At 43.1% G+C, this 18826-nt stretch overlaps 1 protein-coding gene across 5 annotated transcripts in view; it reads right to left on the minus strand.

Annotated features, from left to right (window-relative positions):
- FGFR3 (fibroblast growth factor receptor 3) overlaps window positions 1-18826 on the minus strand; it is a 75817-nt gene that overhangs the window by 25068 nt on the left and 31923 nt on the right. For all 5 annotated transcript variants that reach the window (XM_075066637.1, XM_032767911.2, XM_032767910.2 and 2 more), the window contains 2 exons: window positions 13387-13440; window positions 4028-4197 (listed from right to left, as the gene is read on the minus strand). In XM_075066637.1, coding sequence (XP_074922738.1) covers window positions 4028-4197; window positions 13387-13440 — 224 coding nt within the window. The remainder of the gene's footprint in view (window positions 1-4027; window positions 4198-13386; window positions 13441-18826) is intronic.

Raw genomic sequence — 18826 nt, forward strand, 5'->3', positions numbered from 1 at the left:
GGAAGCACTGAAAATCTCGAACTGATGCAGAAAGCAATTGTGAGCAGTCAAGACTCAAAGTGATTCATGTACACACACACAAACGTGCTCGGTATGCGTAATCCCCGTGAGCAGAGTCAGTTAACCTGCCCATGCCTCTGGACATTAAATTAGAAGCCATCTGCTCCCAAACAGCTGTCAAGAGTATTTTATTAATGCATACTGGAGCGGATTCTTGGTACACAGAATCAACAGGCATCAGTGATCCCAGTTCTGCACACTACAGAAGACCAAGAGCTGATGAAGAAAATTAGTGTGTCATCAATTGTCGGCACTTTTAGCTACTGCAGGTGAATTCAAACAGGGCTGCTGTAATCATCTTTCACTAGTTGTTATCTGGATCTTCATGCCTTGTTTTAAAGGGATCAGAGCACAATTGCAATGTCAAAAGCAGTGTTACTGCGCTAGGCATTGGGTGTAAAGGCTATGAAGCAAACTGGCTTGATTTTAATGGAGGAAGTCACACTCTTGCCATAAAGCTAGACTTTCTCCCAACCTTTTGTATCTCAGCATCTGCACAAGTAACAGTGTTGACTGGCCCATTTTCCTAACCTTGTTTCTAAGTGTTGACAACAAAGTATGTCACTGTATTTAAATGTATACGTAATAGAAAGACAGAAAGGTTTTGGCTGCTGAGGATTATGGGTCCAATTCTGCACCATGATATCCAATGCACTTGTGCATCTGAGGGCTGAATCCGGACCAAAATTTCACCATGATTAGAGCATCTCTTTACTGACCCATCTCTTTAATGATACTCTTCCTGGATATTCCACTGGGCATTTTGTCATGTAATTTACAGGTGAAATTGGACCAGACTTGATGCCTGAACTTGGGGGTGGGGGGTCTCGATCTACACCTGTTAATGACCTATCTCTATAGTGACTTTTTATCCTTCTCTCCTAGGCATTTGTAAAGCACCCATCATGGTAGCATCTAGGATCTGAACTCCGGTAAAGCTTGGCTCCAGATACAAAGCACGTGGCAGAGCTGTGTCATAAACCTAGATCCGAACACCCAACCATGTGTCTTGCCTATTCTAGACAAAGTGTCCATCACCTCATTGTATGGGACTTGAGTTCTGGGGAAGTGGGGTCTGAATATAGATTCAAACTCTGGCTCTGAGCTGTGTTCCTGTGACACAGAAGGTGTCTGGAAAGGTTTTTAAAAAACAAATGAGGCAGTTTTAGTCGAAAGCTGAGTCCAGACCCAAGGCATCACAAGAAGGGCGTTCCCAAGTTTGGGCAGTTGCTGTACTCGATAAACCATTAGAAACACAAAGTAACTCTTTGCAGACTTTAATCAAATCAGTGAGATACTGGAAATCCCTCTGGTTTATTTGGTGCTGTCATTCTTGGCTTCTTGTGAGATAAACATTTGCAGACACACTTAGAAACTCAGCCCATGGTTGCTAGACTGGTATACAAGCTGGTGCAATGGTCTGGGGAAGGGATAATCCTCAGTCTCCCTCTTCCAGCCCCCCATTCCCTTCTAGGGTCATTTAACACACACAGGCTTACAATATTATAGATTCCAGCAAGGATTTAACTATTAATTCTCTTTGGGAAATTTCACGTGATAAGTCATATGAATTTCACTCCTCTGCCATTTAAGGATGAACTGTATAGAATTTATTTCATCTGTGTTTGGAAGTCTTCTTTTCTTCCCTTTTGAATTTTGATGCACATTAGGTGGTATCTAAATCCCATTTACTAAACTATTCTGAACTCTGGAGAAAAAGAGAAAGAGGTAATGTTAATTTGTGATTCTATCCTTTGTAGGTTAATCCACTGGGCTTGATCCTCAGCTGGTGTAAACTGTCCAACCTCCACCAGCTGTGGGTCTGGCCATTCACTTTCACCAGGCCTAAATCCTGGGATGGGAACTCAATGGTATCTGGAGAGTTTAATCTTCAATAAATGATACACTGAACTGATTTATTTTTTTTACTTTCTTTCTGGCACAGATCCTCACCTGATATAAGTTGGCATATTTACAAGAGACGAGGGTCTCTATCTAAGCTCTATGAGGGTAGGGAGCAAGGAAGAGAGAAACAAAGGGGCGTTTCTGCGTCTAGAGACGGCGCGAGAGAGAGAGTCTGTGTCTGGACCTAGGGTAGGCACCCTATTGCACGTGTGCCGAAGGTGGCACACAAGCTGATTTTCGGTGGCACTCACACTGCCCGGGTCCTGGCCACCGGTCCGGGGGGCTCTGCATTTTAATTTAATTTTAAATCAAGCTTCTTAAACATTTTTTAAACCTTATTTACTTTACATACAACAATAGTTTAGTTACATATTATAGACTTATAGAAAGAGACCTTCTAAAAATGTTAACGTATTACTGACACGTGAAACCTTAAATTAGAGCGAATAAATGAAGACTCGGCACATCACTTCTGAAAGGTTGCCAACCCCTGGTCTAGACAGAGAGTTTGATTAAACCAATAGGGCTGTAACAGGATCCACACTGCCTCTGATAGCTTTTTAAACATTTACTTATTGCTGGAAGGTGCCTGGAGAGAAAATAAAACGCTGTGGTGCAAGAGACGTTACTGTGATGCAGAAGATGAAACTTTTCTATCTGAACTCAAGGGTAGATTCAAACCACAGAGAAGTGGGAAGTGGAATCACTTTTAACTTTAGGTTTAATTCTGCGAGCATAGTTTAGTGCAGCTGTCGTCACACATTTTTGTTAAAACTGCACACTGAAGCCTGAAAGCAGTTCATGATGATCCGCACAGCACGTAATTAGTACAAAATGTTTGTGCTGTACGGGGTGACTTGGAAATGTTATCTATTATCAGATCAGTTGCAGAGAGGAGTTACCTCCCTGTTCTCCTCTTGCCTTAAATTCTCCAAAGAACTGGAACTGCCTGTGCGCCTTCAACCTTGTCAACAAACCACGATGTGCTGATTAGGAAGCTTCTGTATGACTGCTCTGTTTATAACCATCCCACCAGCATTCTGTTGCCCAAAATGGTAAAAGGGAAGGCATTTGGTATAGTATGGGGGGGGAGGGGGAAATCAAGAGCAACTGATTTTCCTGCTAAGTTACTGCCTTATTTTGATGTACAATTACAAGGTGGTACAGAAATTGCTGGTCAGATAGGTCACCTAGTTAGGCATTTATTTACTGGTTTTCGGTGTCTGTGGGCTCTGTTTGTAGACATCATGGCTGCAGTACCTTTGAAACCACACTGCCAACCTATCCCTCTTTGGCATTACCCAGGGCAAAAGGGCTTACATCATTTCACCGCAGGTCAATCATTTACATCACAAGAATGCTAATGACTCCCAAACACAACAGAGTCCCAGTATTTCCGCAGGGCTCGTGTTACATGTCTGAATGATGATAGAGAGAAGTATGCTTAAGAGCTCAGACCAGATTCTGATCTGTTGCACGGGTAAGTCAGGAGTCACTTCACGGATTTCAGTGTTATCACTCTGGGTTTACACTTCTGTAACTTGAATAGAAACCTGTCTCTTTGTACCTTATTGCATCTAGTTATTGCAGCTAGCACAGCAATATACCTGACCTGTTTTTATTAGATTACTTTTAAAGAGACTAGCAACATGAGCAAATGCTCAGTGTTGGCATCCCACCAAAATGGGCAGCAGCCAGTTTTAACAATTATTTGAACAATTAGTACGATTATCGAAAATATCCCCACTCTGGCCCAGTCACTGTGGTTCATGATGATATATACGGATATCCTTCTCTCTCGCTTATGACAAAGCTGCCAAGATGATGAGCAGTACTGAGGGATACGCAATTTATACATATTTTAGAAAAAAAACATCTTGAGCAGAAAAAGTCATAAGCCCTAATGGTCATGGAAATATTTACCACGTAAAGCCAGGGATCTCATGCTCATTTGTCCCTCTCAGGATTGCTCAGTGAACGCTAGCTCTGATCGGTCCATCAATAATAAATCAAAGAGATTAATGAACACAGCAAGGTCAAGATTAGACCCACAATGCCTTACTTTGATGCCCCCAATTCGGTGTTCTCCCTTGAATTCTTTGCCATTTTTTAGCCAGTATATGGATGGAGTGGGGTTGCCTGCTGCAGGGCAACGGAAGCGAACGGTATTTGCTGCCGGCACAGCTAGCAGCTTCTTCTCCATCCTTTCTGAACGGGTCCAATAAGGAGCACCTGAGAAGTGGAAGAAACAAAACAAATAGGCTTATTTCTGCAGAACATAACATGAGGTGGAGCAGCTGCTTTCTAAGAGGCTTCAGCATACATGGAGTGGTATCTCAACTGCTCCCTGCTGTAGTTATGATGAATTATACTGAAATACTTTCCAGTCAAATGATTCTCATATATGCAGACAGAGTGGTTCCATTTAAGACTTGTTTGTTATCAGGTTCTGCTCTTGGTAACACCAGTGTAAATCTGGAGTAACTCCACTGCAACCAACCAGTGGAGTTATTCCAGACTAGGGTCAGAATCTGGCCCTCAGACTCTACAAACGCATACATGTAACTTCAACAGAATGGCAGCCAAGAACTGTGGGTGGCAGTAAGGTGTTGGAACCATGAAAGAGTGATGATGGTCCAGCAATGAGCCAAGGGAAAGTAATGTTAGCAGAAAGCACTGGAAGAGTCTGCCTCTAAGTGAAGGGGAATGTACCCCACCCCCCTGCAAAAACAAAAAAGACAAAAACCAAATTCCAAAGCAGTTTATCATGTTTACTTTCTTAAACTACAAGTGGTTTTAGCTTTAAGGATTCATATTACCTTTGAACAAGGATAAGTTTTAAATACTACTGCTAACACAAGATACTTCTATAATCTGCCTTAAGTAGACAGCAATGTTTCTTGGCATTGCCACAACCATTACAGACATGAATTACATATACACATATTAAGACAGTGGCAGAAAACGTATTACACTGCGTGTATGGGGAAGGGGGGCACAAAAAGTTTCCCAAAGTGTGATTTCTGCTTAAGGAAACATTACAGGGTTGTATTTCTGGGTGTTTTTCACGTCACCCTGTGGGCTATGTTCTGCCCTTTGAATCATACGGCTCCCAGTGAAATCAAGGGGAGACACAGGTACACAGAATTTGTCCCTAATGGCTTGCAGTGGTTGGGAGAAGAAGGCAAGGCTGGCAGCTAAGACAACACATCATTTAAGTCAAAATGAAGTGTCCAGCAGCAGTACATCAGCCCTGGAGATATAGGGCATGAGAACCAGTTTTTGCAGAGAGAAAGACACGTCTCTGACACAGACAGGGGATACCTGTGAGAATGGTGTTTGAGCATAGCAAGGCCTTTAAACTCCTCACGTGGCCTTACAGGCAAGAGAACCTCCTTGCCAACAATTCTCAAAAGCACCAAAGTGGCTTAGGAGCCTATGTTTCATATGCCAAATCTCCTAGGTCCCATTGAAAATTACGTGTTTTCACTATTCCAACATCTTTCTGCCGACCATAGTGAATTTCAGTGACACTGAAAGTCAACGGGATTTTTCAATCTTCTTCCCTCTCCCTTTTTTTAAAGCCTTGTCTCCATTAAGACTTTTTTTGCCTCAATTTTTCCTTCTTTGCTAACACAAATGCAGATACCTGGGTGGGAGCATTAGCATTGATAAAGCCCTGTCTGCAGTTTAGACACAGACAAGCCTAGAAATGCTCTGAGCAGGGTTTGACAACATGGGAGTAACATGCCAATGGCTGCCTAGAGATCTCTCTACATTAGGGCTCCAACCACTGAGTTAAATTCCAGGCTCTGTCACAACTTGACTGTATACCTTGGGTAAATCACTTCATCGCTCTGTGCCTCAGTTTCCCCATCTGTAAAATGCAAGGTGTGGAGGGGAACATCACTGACTTTTGAGAGGCACCCAGACACTACAGGGCTGAGGACGATAAAGATACACAGACCAGTAGGAAACCTTAGTTGGCAAAAAAAGAGTAGCATGGATGTAGCTTCACTGTACTTTGTACATCCCCTTGTTGGAGACATTATCACAGTCCCAAACTGCCTCCCAGGCAATGTTTCCTCTTCACTGACGTGTTTCAGACAGCAGCACAATAAAAGAATGGCGTCAACTCTCACCCAGCAGGAGGGCGCCAAAATGTTACTCTCATTTATTTTTCTCAGCTATGATGTGTAATCAAGACTTGCTGCGACAGGCTGGCCATGGGTCAACAGTAAATGGCAGCTACCGTCCAAAGGATTAGAAACTACCTACTGTGCGTGTGCGTGTGTCAGCTCTCAGAAATGCTGCTACTTAGGTTTCCATTTCTATTGAAGCCTTCGATAATTCTGGGCCTTTGCCCAGTTTTGTATCTTCTCATGGAACTAGGTGTGCCCAGACTGTAATCTCTATAACTTCATGCTTGGCTTAGTCCTAGAAAACCTGACTTAATGGGCGAGACCCTCAGCTGCTGTAAACTGTTACAGCTCCACTGAAGTCACGAATTATCTGTGTCTATACCTTTATATCATATGCATGGGTCCAAAAAGTACATCCAAAAAGTGCCACTTTTATTAGCCAGGTAAACTTCTGGTGCAACAATTACACTTTGCATTTCCCCCGAGAAGTCTCAACACATTTAACAAACATACCTGAATTAAACTGGTTGGATGATTTTGAGGCTAAAACTGTCCAAGTCTAACATGGAAAGTCCTCCCCTCTTGCTGGCTCTTAATTCAGTATTTAATTTTAATTCCAGGAAAAAACTTTTAAATGCTGTAGAGTCCCCTGGGGCCTATACCTAGCACTGAGAGTTATTTTTTCCTCTGTTAAGTTGCCAGCTTATTCCTCCCCAAAACAAACTGAGACCTACATAGATTTAGCTCTTCATGTTTCTACTTGTATCCAAAAAAACAAAAACAGGGCTGATCTTACATCATAGAGCCCGAGCTGTCCTGTCTATAACAGCACACCAACACCGGGGGCATGAAGTTATTTTTTCCTGATATGGGTGCTGCAGCTTATCTAGTCTGAGCTACAAGAACTTGCTTGCAAATTCCTTGGGCACTTGCATCATCTAACCTGCAAAGCTTGGCCCAAAAGGAGAAAGTAAGGGATGGCATTAATTAGCAAGCACTTTTCCTCCACAGCCTTGTGCTGAGGGCATCACCCCACCTGCATCCCTGTGTGTCACCATAGAGGAAAGCTGCTCAAGACACTGTGCTAGCATTATGCCCCCCAGATTTCAAGGAAGCATAGCAGGAATGGACATGCCAGCCCTCCCTGCCCCCTTGGAGAGGTGCTAACCTCATCGGGTTCTTGCACTCAGTCCAGAACACACACTGAATCCATGCAGAGCTGGACACAATCAAGCTTGTAAGATGAACTTCATGGACTCAAATGTGACAAGAAGTTCATCTTTAATGTTGACAACACGTAGGCTGGGATTTTCAAAAGGTACCTAAGGGAGTCAAGTGCCTGAATCTCACTGAGTCAACAGTGCCTAACTCCCTCAGCCCCCAGCTGTGAAGTACTATACAGATTATGGTTATAATCTGGAGTCCTTCCATTAAAATCACAGGGATGGTTACTCTGAATTTACATCATTGTAACCATGAGCAGATTTTGACACAGTGACTGAGTGCTCCAGTTTTTCAATTCCTCAGAGCATAGTTCACTGAAGTGAAATGCACCTCGCTAAGAGTTCTCACTATCTGATATCCATTCTCTACTTTCTCCTACTGGGCACAGCTTTCGAAGGCCAGAAGGGACCATTGTGATCATCCAGTCTGACCTTCTGTGTAACACAGGCCACAGAACTTCCCCAAAATAAAAGCAGATCTTTTAGAAAGACATCCTAACTTGGTTTAAAAATGGTCAGTGATGGAGAATCCACCATGACCCTTGGTAAATTGTTCCAAAGGCTAATTACTCTCACTGTTAAAAACGTGTGCCTTAGGTTAGCTGATGCCAGGGCCCAAGGAATTAACTGGCAAGCAAGTTCTTGTAGTGTGGGCTACAGGTATGGCTACCCTTGAAACTTCAAAGCGCTGCTGCGGCAGCGCTTTGAAGTGCGAGTGTGGTCGCAGCGCTGCACTTACTCCACACTCTCCCAGCGCTGCACTTACTCCACATCCTGATGGGGTTTAGCTTGCAGCGCTGGGAGCCGCACTCCCAGCGCTGCGGCACTGTTTACACTGGCGCTTTACAGTGCTGTATCTTGCAGTGCTCAAGGGGGTGTTTTTTTCACGCCCCTGAGCGAGAAAGTTGCAGCACTGTAAAGCGCCAGTGTAGTCAGGGCCTACATCTGCCCCAGCCAGCAGGCATTTTTAGCATCTGCAAACATGAGACACAAGTTCCACTTCATTGTAGCTGACTTGCCTCGCTGGAAAGCCACCAGGCTGTGAAAAAGGAGGTGGAAACTGTAGATATCTCTTTATTTGCGGAGAACAGCAGTATTGTTTGCACTGCTCTCAGCTCTAATTTGTTTCAACACTTCATCAACCAGACTGCAGACCACATGGACCCAAATACTTCAACAACCTTTCAACAACTGTAATCATGAAGACTAAATATTAAGGGCCTGATTCTCTCCTCAATATGCTTGAACAGCTCTCGCTGACTCCAGTGGGAGCTGCTTGTGCATCTCAGAAGTCAGAATTTGGACCTAGCAGCAAAAACACCCCATTTCACCTAGTTTTTAACATTATTATGCTGAGTAGACAGGTTAAGGTCCTGAGCCCACTGGGATCAGAACTGTGCAGCTACAAGTGGATTAAAGCATTGGTAGCAATAAGCAACAATAAAAGGAAATGTAGGAATTGTACAGTTAACATGTTCTTTGGAAATCACAGATGCAGCAAACTTGGGTTCACAGCAAATGAACATGAGGTTTCAAATGCCATAAAATAACTCAGGCAGTGACCCTCCTCTGGGCATGGAGGTGTAATAAGACATCCACAGTTCATAGGTGCTGGGAGCTTTGGCTGCATGACTCACAAAGCCACAGACATGTAGGGATGCTTCATGATGACTGCTCCTTGCCACGTTATACTTCACACCCTCCCCATTTCTATCTTCCCAAGTCTGGGGGGAGCAGGGCAGGCCAAGGCTGAGATCCAAACTTCCAAAGCAAAAGGAACTTTAGTCAGATCAAAATTCACTAAAAGACACATTTGAACTTAAGGAGAGAAGTTCAGGTTGCATCAATCACTGGCAACAAATACTGCCATCGAAACCTGAGGACATTTTATTGCTGGACATTGTGGGGAGCAGGATTGGGCCCTTACAGCTCGCAAGGCAGAGGAGGGAGTGCAGTGGGCACCAGCTGGATCAGGCCCACGATGATTAAACTAATTGCTCTATTCCATGATCTACCTCCTTCACTGGAGTCCTATTCCACATGACTGCACATTCACAAAAGGACCTCTAAAATCTTGGGATCTCCCATGCTGAAGTCCCATCCCTGTGCGTCAGGCTTGGCCTGAGAATAGATATCTATGGCAGTGTCCCATTTAAGGTGTGTTCATTCTTGCCATCCAGGGAAGTGGACAGAATACCAGTGCTTTTAGTTTAACTTGCACGTAGATGGTTTTTTATTTGTATGGGAGAAAATGCTAAATTTCCTCTGAAATGCAAATCACAAACCTCTGTGAGTGCTTGGATCACAAACCACTGAGGGCAGAAGTGAAATTTTAAATAAATACCCTCTAAATTAACTATGAGCAGTAAATCTACATTAACTGGTGTGAAAAAAGGAACAGCGAATATTATCTAGATCCTTTCCCACAATCACATACTAAGCCTAATGATCTACTTTATTTGTCTAAGATTCTGGCCACCCATCCTATTTGAATGACTAATTAAAAAAAGAGGAGCGATATTTGGAATAATTAATGTAGCTGAGTGCTCATTTAACAATTAGGTACTGCCATGAAATTCTGCACCAGATAATCAAGTCTAATTGTGTAATTTACCCATCTGATGCCTCTGAGTACACAGTCAGATTTAATTGGAGATTACATTGGTTCTTTGAAGGTGCTCCGGCTAGCTAGCAGGGACTCTGAATAAATAGATAAAACTGGAGGGATAGGGGAGGATGGTCTGAAAGAAGAGTTTTGTTTTCGTTTTAGAATTAGAATAAACAGCTGTAAGATAATTTAGATGCTGCAAGCACAGACTGCAATTTGTAACTTGGCTGCCGCAAATCTGGGTGTGATTTGAAGTTACAGAAGCTATTCCCGTGTGTTTTTTAAGGAGGGATCACCTCCAATTTTACTGTTAGGAGCAGAGGATTAAAGGAAGATGAAAGTAGCAGAGAACTCCATGCAGATGCCTCAACGTTCTACAGGGTTTCTGTATCGTGTATGTGTCCCACTTAGGAGAGTCTTTACTTTGTTTTCCAGTTTCGATACTGCCAGCCCCAATCATTCAAAAATCACAAGTCAGGCTCCAAAAGATCAGGAGATAGGCTTAAAAACCACAACATTCAAAAAAAGAATACACTTGGGGTTGGATAGGTCTTATATTTCCCTTCTGATCTTGGAAACCTTAGGAGGGGTCACATTTTCAAGCTTTTCACTGCAGCCACAAGAGCTAGAAACATAATTTAAAAACCAAAACCAGAATGAAATAAGCTGAGAATCTTACATTATCACATGACTCCAGGAACTGGAGCTTTAAGAAAAACTCCACGTATTGTGAGACTCCTGATAAAATCGTGGACTGAGAACTAAGGGTCATGACATTCTCCCTCCTGAGGGGAAAACCTGAGAAAATTGGGAGGAAGAAGCTCTCCCAGGTTCCCATGGACAGGGCCGCCTCCAGGCACTAGCTAAGGAAGCAGGTGCTAGGGGTAGCCAATACCAAGGGGCGGCACTCCGCTCGTTATTGAGGCGGCACCTCCGGGTCTTCGGCGGCAATTCAGCAGTGGGTCCCTCAGTCCCTCTCGGAGTGAAGGACCTGCCGCCGAACTGCTGCCGAAGAGTGGAGTAGCGCGATCGCGCTGCCACACTTCTGGGGGAGTGGGGCTAGATGAGGTGGGGGGTCCAAGTGCAGCTGGTTGGGGCTCAGTGGGGTGGGGATGTGTTTGGGGGGGCTTATCAGGGAGTCCAGGTGTAGGGGGCTGGAGCTTGCAAGGGACTTGGCTCTTACATCGTATGGGTCCCTTGTGATCCATGCAGTTCTCCAGTTCTCTGCAAGAGGCATGAGACCATTTGTGAGGAAGCACTGGGCCTCTGTATTGACCCCTGCTCCCGCTCTGACTGCATGAGTCAATGAGGAGTTGGAGGGACAAAAAACAACAGACATCCCTCTCAGCCTGGCCTCTTTTCACACATGCACATACAGAAGGTTTCCGCTAATAGTCATCATAGTTTTCACTGGCATGTACCTACTGCTAACTTCTTTTTGCCAGCAGGAAGTGTGGGGTCAGGATTACAAACAAGGCCCTGAGATGAAGAACTCAGAATGCACTGTTCTGGGAGTTAGGGGGAGACCTAGATGATCAAACAGATCTGTTCCACCTTTGGCACTTAGAATTAATGTACCACAGATGGTCATGTGTCAAAGCCTCCCATACAGCAGAAAAAGGATTGACGACATGGCTCCCATTTACGCAATAAACTCAGGAACACTGGACAAAGATTAACTGAGGGTCCGACTACATCTGGTGGAAAAAGCACTTTCACATTGCCATAGGCCACATGATTTCACAGCTTTCTGTTTTGGCACACTGGCCTAATTGACCATTGTATAGCCAAAGAGAATCCAGCTTTTCATAGCAAGACCTTTGTATAAACCCAGTGGTTACCTTCTGCTCTAGAAAAAGAAGCCCTCAAAGTCAAGGAGACCCAGAATATAGGCTATAAATACATGTGGCAGAACACCTGTGGTTTTTCTTTTTAATTTAAGAAAAATGTGTCCTTTTGTAACACCACACAGCCCATGTTTTGCGACACCCGGTGCTAAGAGATGAAGCAGTTTACTATAAACCACATTTAAAAAAAAAATCTATATATAAATCAGCAAAGAACTACAAATTGTGTTAAATCAGGTATTTCTCTAAGTCAGGGCCAAATCCTGAGTAGTGCTGACTACTTGCTTCACTTCCACTGGCTTTAAGGCATTAAAAGTGCTGAGTGTTTGTCAGGAGGTGCTGGCCACCTTGTAAGAGCAGGCTGCTAACAAGCAGGTATCAGAAAACCACTAACTGCTGCCGATGGCTCAGCTGGCACCATAACTCCCAATTACTGTTCACTTCTTGCAAGACACTCTGGTACAAATTTATTACAGTGGCAGACCTGTTTTACAGAGTCCTAGAGATCTAATGCTGTGGGAAGGAGAAATGTTCCAGTTATGCTGAATTTCTGCCAAGGTACATAGCTGATTTGAAGTTCAAATACTAGACATATATTTATTCTCTCTCTCTCACACACACAATTTGCCTTGCAGAAATATAAAGTGCATAAAAAAAACACAACACTAACACCTCTGAAGCATGTAATGATCCAGATTAATGATATTACACTCAAAGAACCAAGCACGAGGGTTGAAAGAGCCTCACTGGAAAAGGAAAACAATGTGAGCCTCAGATTCAGCGCTGATTTCACCATGAGTATCAGAGGGTGCAGATCAAATGGAGTTGTTCTTGCCTAAGGCATCAATGAATCTTGCCTATGGCTACTCCTTCCCTCAACAAGCTAGCTAGTAAAGAAAAAGCATTAAACTGGATAAAAAAAATACAGATACTCCATTGGTGTAAAATCAGTACAGCTACACTGAAATAAAAAACGCAGATAGAATGAGTTTGCCTGAATTTAAATACAAGGACAGGTTTAATACTATAGTTCAAGAAGCTAAAGTGATAGGTCAAATCTATCTAGATTTTTAGAAGGTCATCATCACCTTTGTATTTGAGCATAAATATAAAGACCTTATAATAAATATCTGCCCTGCCATCATTTATGAACTTCTAGACTCTAGAGCACACATCATTATCGTGGCTACGTACCAAATCTAGGGGAATTCTTATTTCCAATGCTACAGGTATCACCTTTAATTTTGAATGAGGTAAGATACCTTCTGAGGGCACTTCAAAAGGTAGGTAACGCATTCCGGTTTTACAGACAGGGAAACTGAGGCAGAGAGCTGTTCTGTCTCTTGTCCAAGGTCACCAAGTGAGTCCACAGCACAGATAGGACAAGACCTCAGGCCTCCTGAGTGCATGATTGTGTCTTATCCACCAGGCCGCACAGTTCCCCGTATACATTCTGGAAATCTTCTGTTTTGAATAATAATTATAATAACATGTTGTATGTCCTATATTGTAATCAATGAACACAAACACTTTCTTGAGTGGAAATAGCATGAATGACATTTTTAAAGAAAGAGACTATGCATTCGGGGACAAGCCATTACCTGTGTCTTCAGACTCATCATCATCATCTTCATCATCACCCGACGATGGAGAATCTAGAAAGGGAAGGAAAAAAAAAGTCACTTCTTGTGCTACTATTACTGGTGTGTCAATATTTCATTTTCTTGATACCACTACAAGAAACAGTAGATCAAACTCAGTCATTTTTAACCACTATGGAGCAGACTTTCAAGAGGCAGCTTCCACACATGAAATTGTGCACCTTCACCTCAGCTCCTGTCTAGGCTGAAAGACTCAGAAGCCCTCATCTTGCAAAGACTTACCAACATGCATAATGTTACTCACTGTGAGTAGTCCCACTGACTCCACATTGCTATGGGATCATGAATTGTGCATTACATTAAGTCTTTGAAGGCCTACGATGACTAGTGAACTAGTGCAATGGTGAAATCACAAGAGCAATTTAATTAGAATTTTATTTCCTTTTCATTTCTTCTTCCTCATCCATATTTTTCTGACACAGACTCTTCTCGCCTGTTCTCCAGAGCAGGTCTTTCTAGTAATACTCTTGGGAACAGAGTACTACAAAGGGGAAGATACTTGAGATAGGAGGACAGGGAAACCCTCCCATTTGTCACGCTGTAATAAAGGCACCATGCTGCAGTTGTGACAATCAGGAGACGGGGTCAGGTCTACACTACAAATTTGCAGCTGCGCCACTGTAGCAATTTGGTGAAGGCACTTAAAGTGGACGGGAGCTCTCATGTCAGCTTAAGAAATCTACCACCATGAGAGCTGGCAGGAGAAACTCTCCTGCCGACACAGCACTGTCTACATGGGAGGCTAAGGTCAGCAAAAGTACACTGCTTGAATGGGGATTTTTCATACTGAAGTATGTATGTAGTGCAGACCCAGCCTAGGAAAGCAGGTACTTTACATAAGTGCAGCTCTGCCTGCCAGTGGAGTCGTTAGTGTTTTCATCTCTGGAAACTCAGCACACACATGTGCAATGTCCAGGTCATGATGCTCCTACAGGCATGAGCAGCTGAACTGCAATATCTGACGGAGCGGCAGTGGGCAGAGCTGATCTGCATCTCTTGCCTGTTTCGTGCTGCTCAGGAGAAACACAGGGAGGGAGGATTTGAGGGGAAGCTAGGGTCATGGCCAGGACCTCCAATCTATATGGATGTACTGAACGAAACTCTCCCAGAGGAAGCATATGTCAATCTTCTGCAGCTACTACAGCTCTGTAGATTTCTGATGGAACAATTCCCTGGTTCCAAACAGTGCTTGTCATGCAAAGCAGCTGCTTCCTGGCTCTGCCTCTGGGAGCCACAAAGTCCTGACCATGCAGAAGGGCTTTGAAGTGTCTGGGTGCCAGGAGGGATCAGAGACGATGTGTAACTCTTGGGGTGAAAGGCTAGAGATGGCATGGGAGGGGGTGGGCTCTGCTCTGCTACATCAGCAGTTCAGGAAGCAGGGCCAAATGGAAGGCAGAAATTGGGGCGGGGGGGAAAACATGAAGTCACACGCTGCCTCTGGGTGGTATCATGTAAGGGAGCCACTGCTCCCACTGCACCTTGCGGGTGTGAGGCCCAATGAGGCACTTTATCTCCTCACTCCCCCAATCACACAGTTGACTAACACTGAGACGGTTATACCAGATCGAACCAATTGTCCGCTACTCCAATACCCCACAACCAATAATGGCCAGGATCAGATATTTCAGATGTAAACCCCCTCCCCCCCCATAACAATGATGGATTAACCCTCTTGTAGCTTACAGAGGAGCTAACACAATCCCAATCCTTCAAAGTCTCTCCTCATATCCAAGTTGCTCTATGCTTCTAGACACTTTCATTACCCTTCTCTGGATCTCTTTTTTTTTTTTTGGCTATATCCTTTCTGCAACGGGATACATTCTTTTTGAGATCAAAACAGCATATGCCAGGTGAGTGCATATCACTAATATGTAATGTCTTTATATTATTTTCTGTATTCACCCGTCATTTCACACCACCTAACACTATGTTTGCATTTATTGAGCTGTCTACAAAGGTTGTTAGTTCTTTTTTCCTGAGTGGCTACAGTTTGTTTAGAAACCACCAATCAATAAAATTATATCCTGAAGCCTATTTGTAAGATGTAGCATTATGCATTGCCTCTTACTTCAAATAATCTCTAGTAAATATAAAAGAGGCATAATATTATGCAGCTGCTTTTACATTTTGATACAGCTGTAAAAGAAACTGGCAGTAGATTTTTAGGCAGTAGGAAATTCTATGAATGTTCAACATGTGGCCAGAAATATAATGCATACAATTTAGCCAAAGTCAGGCAGAATATCCTTTGTTCCAAGATGAGCTCTTGCAATTTCTGCATCATCGTCTATCCAGCTGACTGATAAATACAGTGAAAAAGCTAATAAAGGTATTACTGTTCTACAAAATCTGGAGAGACCTGCAGAAATATTCACTATATAGAAACAACCTGTCTTTGGCCCAGATTCATTTAAGCACGTGCACAACTTTCAGCATGTGTCTAAGCCCCAGGATTTAAATCCCATTAAAATCCCATGGGATTTGGTGAAAGTTTTGCATGTGCTTGAGGGCTCTGCTGAACTGGGTCCTTTGATAACATCTGCTACAGACCCTGATGAAGGCAAGAACATGACCAAACGTGCACTGCTGCACAAGGGAGGTGGAAGGGGTAAAATCCTTCCTGACCTTGCATCTTGAAAGCATGAGTTTGGCAATGCTTATTTTGGCATGCATGATTATAATGATATTTATATGCTTTAAAATATACCAGTCTTAACTGGGGCATGAGGGAGCACATTTTTAATTAAATACTATACTTTGACAAGAAATCAAACAGATTTTGTGGATGGTGTTTTCCATTCCTGTCAGGGTAAGTGTTATCACCTACAGAAAGAAAAGGTCTGTCTCATCTTACAATGCTGAGGCTGTTCAGAAAGACTAGAATCAAGGTTTTTAAAATGGGTGTCTAAAGTTAGGAGACTAAGTTCATATTCAGGTATGTAAAGAAGTGGAACGGAACTGGATTCAGTGGGAGCTGCTGGGCACACATTACTTTTGAAAAACCAGGTCACTTGTGTCGGTGCCTAAATATGTCACAGGACCTTAGGATTAGGCACCCATTTTTGAAAATCTTGGCCTGGGGTTTTCAAAAGCTGCATTTTGGTACTGTGAGAAAACAGCAAGTAACCTGAGATCCTGTCCTGCCAGGACTCCACTCACCCTTCAGTTCTAAGGGCAGTTCTGTGCATGGGAGGACTGCAGAACTGGAGTGTCAATAACTGGCATGCAGGATCAATTCTGAAGATTTTTTATTTTTAAGATGGATGTAAGGGTTAATGTTTGCAGGAGGGAAATGGGGCTATCCCTTCTTAACTAGTGAAATTAATCCCACTCACACCCAGGGTCCCCGTGTTTTAAAAGACAAAGCTTAAAAGGTTCTAAGTCTATTCATACACAAATCTATTCTTTAATTAACCTTTACTGTACAAGGCAATAACTTGGAACCTGATTTCCAAACCACCTTAATGAAAAAGTTGATTCATTTTACTCCTTGTGATGGAGCGTGTGCGCCTCACACAGGCCCAGAAAGGGTTAATATGGACCTGAGAGGCCAGTTATGGTACCTGGCTGCACCCGGAGGGAAAACCAGGCTTAACTGATCACGAAGCCCAGCTGAGCAGGAGCAAGCTGGTTAGTACAAAGCCAGGAAGTTAAAAGCAGAAGAGAATGGCAGGGAGAGAGTGTGCAGTCCCTCTCTCTAGGAACAGTGAAAGAAACCTGGAAGTGAGGGGAGAATAAACCCTGGGATCCTAGCCCTGAAAGGGAAGTTGTGGGGAAGAAAGGCTGAGAGAGGCTGGGTAGGAAGAAGCCCAGGGAAACACTGGCAAGGGAACTATAAAAACCATGGCTGACAGTTATGGGGTCCCTGGGCTGGAACCCAGTGTAGAGGGGAGTGCCTGGGCTCCCCTACCCACCACTGGCAAAGCGGGATGAGCAGGGTCAGGGGCCAGAGACCTGACACCAGATCTAGGAACTGTTCGTTGAACTTTGTTACCCCAAAAGGGATGGACATTAACATAGTAATTTTGTCCTCCTGACTAAATCTAACAAGGGCCTGGAAGCATCATTAAGAAGGAAGCTCTCTCTCAAAGAGACATTAGGTACCATAAGTACCACTTATTAAATGGAAATTTTAATATGCATGTCTATAAATTTAAAGGATCTACTTTTGCTCAGTTACAGAGTAAACTCCAGTTTGTTACTACCAATAGCAGTGTAACTCTGAGTAATTATGGCACATAATCTTAGCGAACAAATATTTAGATATCTAAGGAATTCTAACTAACCCTGGTGTTACTTTTAAAATGCAGGAATGTAAACCCCACTCTCATATTACAGTCTCACTCTTCGAGTTGAACACTAAGCAATCACTAATAATTATGAAGAAACATAAGCGAATATAACAGGCGCCACTAGTGCCACCCAATGCAAAGGCTTCAAAGTTTAAAACAAACATGGCTGACAGCTAAAACTGAAACTCCCACATTAGCAGCACTTTGGTTGTAATGACACTGAGCTAATAGAATCAAAGATGCATAATGCTGGCGGAATGGTGGTTCAGGTTACTCACTTGCTCTCAAGCTGTTATTAGCTATTATTAGCCAAGAAGAAAAACAAGGGGCTTAAACTTTTAAAAGCACAAGATTATCAGTCTTTCCACTATTAAAAACAATTTCTCACTTTACCACTTTTTGGTCTGACAGCTGTTTCACTTGAGTGTATAGCCAGCTGCCCTTTCCTGCCTCTGTTGCCCCTTGAACTCAAAAGCATTTTAACGTCACTTAAAAAAAAAAAAAAAAAAAAAGATACAAACATTTCTAACAACCTGAAGTTCCCTATTCCCAATAATTGCACCTAGTTAAAGAAAATCTTTCAGGCCAAATACTTCTTTAACCATTTAATTGATATGACCCTGAAATGTTCACAGTGATCTCCAATAACGTTCAATTAAAATCAGATGTTTGTCAAGATTCATTGAACATGTCTTTTTCCTTAAACAATTTAGATTTCATTATTTGTAAAACGTTCCAGCTTTGAACCCCCTGTGATGGGCCTGAGGGTGTGTCTCCAGACTACATCTGTTTGGTTATCACCTCAGGTGCAGGAGGAAGAGTAAAAGGTTAGGGACAAATTTTCAGAAGTGGGTGCATCCATTTTTGTGTGTCCAATTTGAGACACCCAGGCCAATCTCCTCAAAAGGTATTTTAGGCACCTAAATACCTTGGAGGATCTGGGCCCAGGGTCTAGTTTACTGAAATGCTTAGCACTCAACTCCAAAGGAAGCAAATGGAGATACGGGCACTTTGAACCTAGGTGACCCCAAAAATCAGTAGATACTTTGAAAATCAGGCATTAATCCAGGGGTTCTCAAACTGGGGGT

This window comes from Chelonoidis abingdonii, chromosome 5, assembly GCF_003597395.2.
Source record: "Chelonoidis abingdonii isolate Lonesome George chromosome 5, CheloAbing_2.0, whole genome shotgun sequence".
Taxonomy (NCBI): domain Eukaryota; kingdom Metazoa; phylum Chordata; order Testudines; family Testudinidae; genus Chelonoidis; species Chelonoidis abingdonii.